Source organism: Oncorhynchus keta, chromosome 10, assembly GCF_023373465.1.
Source record: "Oncorhynchus keta strain PuntledgeMale-10-30-2019 chromosome 10, Oket_V2, whole genome shotgun sequence".
NCBI lineage: Eukaryota > Metazoa > Chordata > Actinopteri > Salmoniformes > Salmonidae > Oncorhynchus > Oncorhynchus keta.
In genome coordinates, this window is record NC_068430.1 from 81,147,669 (window position 1) to 81,156,610 (window position 8,942).

Here is an 8,942-nt window from a genome sequence, read left to right on the forward strand (position 1 = left end):
GCTATCTGGACGTGGCGCCAAGAACATCCGTGCATGTCCGCGTTAAGACACACACACACACACACACACACACACACACACACACTCACACTCACACTCACACTCACACTGAGCGAGAGACCGAGAAGTTCGACCGCTCGGGGCGTGGTTTGGAGCGTGTCACTCAAGCGGAGGAGTCAGCTGCTGGCACGAGTCTGGGCGGGGTGACGTGTGCGGAGCTGGAGCCCAGGCAGCAGCAGAAGTTCGTTATTAATGTCAGGACTTCCTCCTGTCTGTTAGTCACCAGTCTACTGCCGGAGGCTCCCAACGGTTTTACACAGATCTTCCATCCTGTCGAAATGAAACGGAACTTTTACGGTACAAAACAGAATTGTTGATTCTGATGGACCCGTAACCTTCTTTCCAGAGACCACGATGTGAATAAATAGTCACTTGCAGGAGTTATTGGTGGATTTTTGTGGTTACTGAAAGGCGGGACGTGGTCTGACCATACTGGGGCGGAGGAGCGGTTGGTCAACCATGCTGTGGCCAGGTTTAGCGCACTGGGTAGCGGCTGTGTTTCTCTGTCGGGTCGCCTCGGCGCAGTACACCAGCGACCAGTGCAGCTGGAGAGGAAGGTAGGTTTATTATTGTATGTGTGTTATTCGACACGTTTTATTAACCCTTATAGGATGTAGACTATACGCCTACAATCCTGTTGCCGAGTGGTTAGAGGAGTGTTGGGTAATATGTCAGTGTTGATATGAACCAGTATAACAGGCTGATACAGTCAGTCCAACAGCGGTAGATGTTATGGAAACCCTCGTTTCCTCCCTGCACTTCCAGATGTTGCGCAATAATGCCCTGAACAGCGAGACCACAACATATGTGTAGGTGCAAACAGGTTGGATAGATTAAGTCTGACGCATTTCATATGTTTTTGCAATAAACGGGGGGAAGGGGGGGGTGAACCCCGGGGGGGGGGTGGTGAATCCCTTGACACCCCCAGCCTCTGTGAGAGTGAGTGAGTGAGGGAGAGAGAGAGACGTCCTTCCTTATACAATGAGATTGTGTTTATACATGCGTTATGTAGTTTAGGCCTGATGGATTTGCATAGGGAACGTGTTTGTTTCTCCTGTCCTGTTGCCTATAGCGATGTGAGCTCCAATTGGCGGCGTGCCATAATATTCAAAGAAAACACGATAACATATTTTGAACTGTTCCAGTTAAATATATCAAATCTCCGTGCGTGCGCCAAAAGGAGAGCTTGGGTTGGGCGCTTGGACCGTGGAGCCACCAGAGGGAAAAGGAGAGCTTGGGTTGGGCGCTTGGACCGTGGAGCCACCAGAGGGAAAAGGAGAGCTTGGGTTGGGCGCTTGGACTGTGGAGCCGTCAGAGGGGAAATGATAGGTTTTCAGCGCTACATCTCGTGTTGAGTTCATACCTTACCTTTCACATACTCATACAACTGTGTTCTAGGCTATTGTATATAGCATGGCACCCTCCAGATAGTGAGTGCGCAGCCACTCCTGTCATTACAGTAAAATGAACAGGTCCATATGGCCCTTTGATCCGTCGTTTTAAGACGCTGCGTAATAAAAATAACGACTGTGCGACGCTTTCTTGTTGCCGCGCCGCGGTGCGGTTTTCTTTTGAAGATATCAACTTCGAACAAGTGTATCTTTTACTGATCTTAAAGTGCAGCGCATCCCAGATAACCGACCACACATCCTCCCTCCCATGCGCTCCGGGTATTGGTCACATCGGGTCACAGTTTATAGAGAGAGAGACTCATGCTGTAATCAAGTTGCTCTTTAAACGACCTCTTAACTAAGTGATAAGGTATCATGCATAGGAAGTTAACTGTTAAATATGTTTGTTGTGTTCATGTTATGACCAACAACATTGCTTCCTCAAACATCAAATATATTCATTACAAGTTTCCTAACCTCTTCTATCCCCCTCTACCCTCTCCTCCTCCCTCATCATCATAACCTCTCCTCCCTCATCATCATAACCTCTCCTCCCCATCATCATCATAACCTCTCCTCCCCATCATCATCATAACCTCTCCTCCTCCCTCATCATCATAACCTCTCCTCCTCCCTCATCATCATAACCTCTCCTCCTCCCTCATCATCATAACCTCTCCTCCTCCCCCATCATCATAACCTCTCCTCCTCCCTCATCATCATAACCTCTCCTCCTCCCCCATCATCATAACCTCTCCTCCTCCCTCATCATCATAACCTCTCCTCCTCCCTCATCATCATAACCTCTCCTCCTCCCCCATCATCATAACCTCTCCTCCTCCCTCATCATCATAACCTCTCCTCCTCCTCCCCATCATCATAACCTCTCCTCCTCCCCCATCATCATAACCTCTCCTCCTCCCTCATCATCATAACCCTCTCCTCCCTCATCATCATAACCTCTCCTCCTCCCCCATCATCATAACCTCTCCTCCTCCCTCATCATCATAACCTCTCCTCCCTCATCATCATAACCTCTCCTCCTCCCCCATCATCATAACCTCTCCTCCTCCCTCATCATCATAACCTCTCCTCCTCCCTCATCATCATAACCTCTCCTCCTCCCTCATCATCATAACCTCTCCTCCTCCCCCATCATCATAACCTCTCCTCCTCCCTCATCATCATAACCTCTCCTCCCTCCTCATCATCATAACCTCTCCCCCTCCCTCATCATCATAACCTCTCCTCCTCCCTCATCATCATAACCTCTCCTCCTCCCTCATCATCATAACCTCTCCTCCTCCCTCATCATCATAAACCTCTCCCTCTCTCCTCCCTCCCTCATCATCATAACCTCTCTCCTCCCTCTCTCATCCTCACTCTCTACCTCTCTCCTCCTCCCTCTCTCATCCTCACTCTCTCCCTCTCTCCTCCTCCCTCTCTCATCCTCACTCTCTCCCTCTCTCCTCCTCCCTCTCTCCCTCTCTCATCCTCCCTCTCTCTCTCCCTCTCTCCTCTCCCAGTGGTCTGACCCATGAGTCTCACTCCCGTGATGTGGAGCAGGTATACCTGCGTTGCTCCCAGGGCAGTCTAGAGTGGCTCTATCCTACTGGGGCCCTCATCGTCAACCTGCGGCCCAACACGGAGCCCACGTCTGGGGCTTCCCCCGGCCTGCACGCCTGCATCAAGCCCCAGACAGACTCCCGCGGATCACACCTCTACCTGGAGAGAGCTGGACAGCTCCGCCTGCTGATGTCTGAGACAGAACAGGTAGATGGTCAGTCATTCAGTCAATCAGTCGGTCAGTCATTCAGTCAGTCAGTCATTGTCATTCAGTCGGTCAGTCGGTCAGTCATTCAGTCGGTCGGTCATTCAGTCGGTCAGTCACGTTTATTCATAAATCCCTTTTTTTTACATCAGAAATAGATATTTCACAGTAACCTGACTAAGAACAGCACAGATATTTCACAGTACCTCTCCTCCTCCCTGACTGAGAACCGCACAGATATTTCACAGTAACCTGACTAAGAACAGCACAGATATTTCACAGTAACCTGACTGAGAACAGCACAGATATTTCACAGTAACCTGACTAAGAACAGCACAGATATTTCACAGTAACCTGACTGAGAACAGCACAGATATTTCACAGTAACCTGACTGAGAACAGCACAGATATTTCACAGTAACCTGACTGAGAACAGCACAGATATTTCACAGTAACCTGACTGAGAACCGCACAGATATTTCACAGTAACCTGACTGAGAACAGCACAGATATTTCACAGTAACCTGACTGAGAACAGCACAGATATTTCACAGTAACCTGACTGAGAACAGCACAGATATTTCACAGTAACCTGACTGAGAACAGCACAGATATTTCACAGTAACCTGACTGAGAACAGCACAGATATTTCACAGTAACCTGACTGAGAACAGCACAGATATTTCACAGTAACCTGACTGAGAACAGCACAGATATTTCACAGTAACCTGACTGAGAACAGCACAGATATTTCACAGTAACCTGACTGAGAACAGCACAGATATTTCACAGTAACCTGACTGAGAACAGCACAGATATTTCACAGTAACCTGACTGAGAACAGCACAGATATTTCACAGTAACCTGACTGAGAACAGCACAGATATTTCACAGTAACCTGACTGAGAACAGCACAGATATTTCACAGTAACCTGACTGAGAACAGCACAGATATTTCACAGTAACCTGACTGAGAACAGCACAGATATTTCACAGTAACCTGACTGAGAACAGCACAGATATTTCACAGTAACCTGACTGAGAACAGCACAGATATTTCACAGTAACCTGACTGAGAACAGCACAGATATTTCACAGTAACCTGACTGAGAACAGCACAGATATTTCACAGTAACCTGACTGAGAACAGCACAGATATTTTCACAGTAACCTGACTGAGAACAGCACAGATATTTCACAGTAACCTGACTGAGAACAGCACAGATATTTCACAGTAACCTGACTGAGAACAGCACAGATATTTCACAGTAACCTGACTGAGAACAGCACAGATATTTCACAGTAACCTGACTGAGAACAGCACAGATATTTCACAGTAACCTGACTGAGAACAGCACAGATATTTCACAGTAACCTGACTGAGAACAGCACAGATATTTCACAGTAACCTGACTGAGAACAGCACAGATATTTCACAGTAACCTGACTGAGAACAGCACAGATATTTCACAGTAACCTGACTGAGAACAGCACAGATATTTCACAGTAACCTGACTGAGAACAGCACAGATATTTCACAGTAACCTGACTGAGAACAGCACAGATATTTCACAGTAACCTGACTGAGAACAGCACAGATATTTCACAGTAACCTGACTGAGAACAGCACAGATATTTCACAGTAACCTGACTGAGAACAGCACAGATATTTCACAGTAACCTGACTGAGAACAGCACAGATATTTCACAGTAACCTGACTGAGAACAGCACAGATATTTCACAGTAACCTGACTGAGAACAGCACAGATATTTCACAGTAACCTGACTGAGAACAGCACAGATATTTCACAGTAACCTGACTGAGAACAGCACAGATATTTCACAGTAACCTGACTGAGAACAGCACAGATATTTCACAGTAACCTGACTGAGAACAGCACAGATATTTCACAGTAACCTGACTGAGAACAGCACAGAGCAGGTTACATAGGCAGAAAACACATGCTTAAGTTTAACTGTAAATATAATTGTTGATATGTTCATAAAGTACTCGTGGGAAAATGATTATCTCAGTGTCATCACACCAGTACATTACACCAGTACATTAAACCAGTACATACATTAAACCAGTACATTACACCAGTACATACATTACACCAGTACATACATTACACCAGTACATTACACCAGTACATTACACCAGTACATTACACCAGTACATTACACCAGTACATTACACCAGTACATTACACCAGTACATACATTACACCAGTACATTACACCAGTACATTACACCAGTACATTACACCAGTACATACATTACACCAGTCCATACATTACACCAGTACATTACACCAGTACATACATTACACCAGTACATTACACCAGTACATACATTAAACCAGTACATACATTACACCAGTACATTACACCAGTACATTACACCAGTACATACATTACACCAGTACATACATTAAACCAGTACATACATTACACCAGTACATTACACCAGTACATTACACCAGTACATACATTAAACCAGTACATACATTACACCAGAACATTACACCAGTACATACATTAAACCAGTACATACATTACACCAGTACATTACACCAGTACATACATTACACCAGTACATATTTAATCATGTTTGTTATATTTCCAGGCGCATGGCAGGGTGCAGTGTTTCTCCCTGACAGAGGGGGCGCTGTTCATAGAGGCAGTGGGCCAGCAGGACATCAGCAAGAGGATCACAGTGTTTCAGTATGAACTGGTGGCCAGCCACGGACCTGGAGCTCATCTGTACCCACACCTCAACACTGGCACTGGTAAGAGACCAACACACACACACACCTCAACACTGGCACTGGTAAGAGACCCACACACACACACACCTGAACACTGGACCTGGTAAGAGACCAACACACACACACACACACACACACCTGAACACTGGACCTGGTAAGAGACCAACACACACACACACACCTGAACACTGGCACTGGTAAGAGACCAACACACACGCACACACACCTCAACACTGGCACTGGTAAGAGACCAACACACACGCACACACACCTCAACACTGGCACTGGTAAGAGACCAACACACACGCACACACACCTCAACACTGGCACTGGTAAGAGACCACACACACACACACACACACACACACACACACACACACACACACACACACACACACACACACACACACACACACACACACACACACACACACACACACACACACACACACACACACACACACACACACACACACACACACACACACACACACACACACACACACCTCAACACTGGCACTGGTAAGAGACCAACACACAGGAGATGACAGGAGTTAAACAGGGTGTCTGTCTGTCTAGCCTAATAAAGCAGTCTAGCCCAGACCCACACATCCACAGCCCTGCTGTCACTCAAGAGACAGACCGGACCAGACCAGAGACCCCCCTCCCTCTCTTACTGCTGTCCTCTATCCCCCTCTCCTCTCACCCGTCTCTCTCCTCTCTCTCCCATCTCCCTCCCCCCTCTCTATCCCATCTCCCTCCCTCCTCTCTCTCCCATCTCCCTCCCTCCTCTCTATCCCATCTCCCTCCCTCCTCTCTCCCATCTCCCTCCCTCCTCTCTCTCCCATCTCCCTCCCTCCTCTCTATCCCATCTCCCTCCCTCCTCTCTCTCCCATCTCCCTCCCTCCTCTCTCTCCCATCTCCCTCCCTCCTCTCTCTCCCATCTCCCTCCCTCCCCTCCTCTCTCTCCCATCTCCCTCCCTCCCTCCTCTCTCTCCCATCTCCCTCCCTCCCCCTCCCATCTCCTCCTCCCTCCTCTCTCTCCCATCTCCCTCCCTCCCTCCTCTCTCTCCCATCTCCCTCCCTCCCTCCTCTCTCTCCCATCTCCCTCCCTCCTCTCTCTCCCTCCCTCCTCTCTCTCCCATCTCCCTCCCTCCTCTCTCTCTCGTCTCCCTCTCTGACATATAAATACAAGCAGGCTAATCAACAGGTCACACTGGGGTCAAGCCCAGGGGTCAGCCAATCATCATCCAGCTGTCAATCGGTGGTGTCTGCTGCAAGACAGGGAGAGGGTTGGAGGGAGGGAGAACGGGAGAGAGAGAAAGGTTTGTATCTGCCTAGTACAGGTGGGGAGGGAGAGAGAGAGAGAGAGAGAGAGAGAGGAGAGAGAGAGAGAGAGGAGAGAGAGAGAGAGAGAGAGAGAGGAGAGAGAGAGAGAGAGAGAGAGAGAGAGAGAGAGAGAGAGAGAGAGAGGAAGAGAGAGAGAGAGAGATGTTTGTAATCTGTCTGGTACAGGTATGTGTGCACCATAAAACCATTGACAGACAAAGAAAGACTGTGTGTTTAATGGTTTTTACTGGCAGACAGGGTCAAAGGTTACCACCCTGACTACCCTCTCCCACCTGTTGTTTCACACACACACACACACACACACACACACACACACACACACACACACACACACACACACACACACACACACACACACACACACACACACACACACACACACACACACACACACACACGAAAATCCTTAATCTTGTACCCTCCCCCATAGACATCCATCTCATCCTCCCTCTCCCTCCTCATTCCTCCTCCTCACCCCTCCCTCTCTCCCTTCTCACCCCTCCCTCTCTCCCTTCTCATCCCTCCCTCTCTCCCTTCTCACCCCTCCCTCTCTCCCTTCTCATCCCTCCCTCTCTCTCTCCCTCCTCATCCCTCCCTCCTCACCCCTCCCTCTCTCCCTCCTCATTCCTCCCTCTCTCCCTCATTCCTCTCTCTCTTCCTCCTCATCCCTCATTCCTCCCCCTCTCTTGCCTCACCCCTCCCTCTCGACCCCAAATAGAGTTAGGGGGAACAGCAAGGGGGTGAGAGAACCAGACTTCCCCCTCTCACACCTCCTCTCCCCTCTCTCAGGAAGTGAGGGATGGATGGGGGAGGGAAAGAAGTCTTCTTTATATCTGATGCTAGTGTTGTACATGACCGGTCAACCGTTTTAGAACACCTACTAATTCAAGGGTTTTTCTTTATTTGGGGGTATACAGAAAATAGCCCTATTTGGTAAAAGTCCAAGGACAGCTCAAATAAGCAAAGAGAAACAGTCCATCATTACTTTAAGACATGAAGGTCAGTCAATTCGCTTTCAACATTTCTTCAAGCGCAGTTGCAAAAACCATCAAGCACTATGATGAAACTGGTTCTCATGAGGACCACCACAGGAAGGGAAGACCCAGAGTTACCTCTGCTGCAGAGGATAAGTTCATTAAAGTTTCCAGCCTCAGAAATTGCAGCCCAAATAAATGCTTCACAGAGTTCAGGTAACAGACACATCACAACATCAACTGTTCAGCAGAGACTACATGAATTAGGCCTTCATGGTTGAATTGCTGCAAAGAAACCACTACTAAAGGACCCCAATAAGAAGAAGAGACTTGCTTGGGCCAAGAAACACGAGCAATGGACATTAGACACCGGTGGAAATGTGTCCTTTGGTCTGGAGTCTAAATTGGAGATTTTTCCAGATCTTGTGAGACGCTGTGGATGCAGAGGATGACTTCTGTATTTTGTGTATTTCACACCGTAAAGTATGGAGGAGGAGGTGTTGGTGGTGTGGGTGTATGGATGATCTCTGTTTGTGTATTTCACACCGTAAAGCATGGAGGAGGAGGTGTTATGGTGTGGATGTATGGATGATCTCTGTTTGTGTATTTCACACCGTAAAGCAT

The 8,942-nt window shown here is 48.0% G+C and overlaps 1 protein-coding gene across 1 annotated transcript in view; it reads left to right on the plus strand.

Moving 5' to 3' along the window:
* The first annotated feature begins 223 nt into the window (after positions 1–223).
* The window catches only part of LOC127931962 (meteorin-like protein), a 99,231-nt gene continuing 90,512 nt past the window's right edge, over positions 224–8,942 (plus strand). The window contains exons 1-5 of the mRNA XM_052526122.1: positions 224–617; positions 2,978–3,224; positions 5,853–6,097; positions 8,134–8,136; positions 8,739–8,743. Of these exons, the coding sequence (XP_052382082.1) occupies positions 520–617; positions 2,978–3,224; positions 5,853–6,097; positions 8,134–8,136; positions 8,739–8,743 (598 nt within the window). The 5' untranslated portion in view covers positions 224–519. The remainder of the gene's footprint in view (positions 618–2,977; positions 3,225–5,852; positions 6,098–8,133; positions 8,137–8,738; positions 8,744–8,942) is intronic.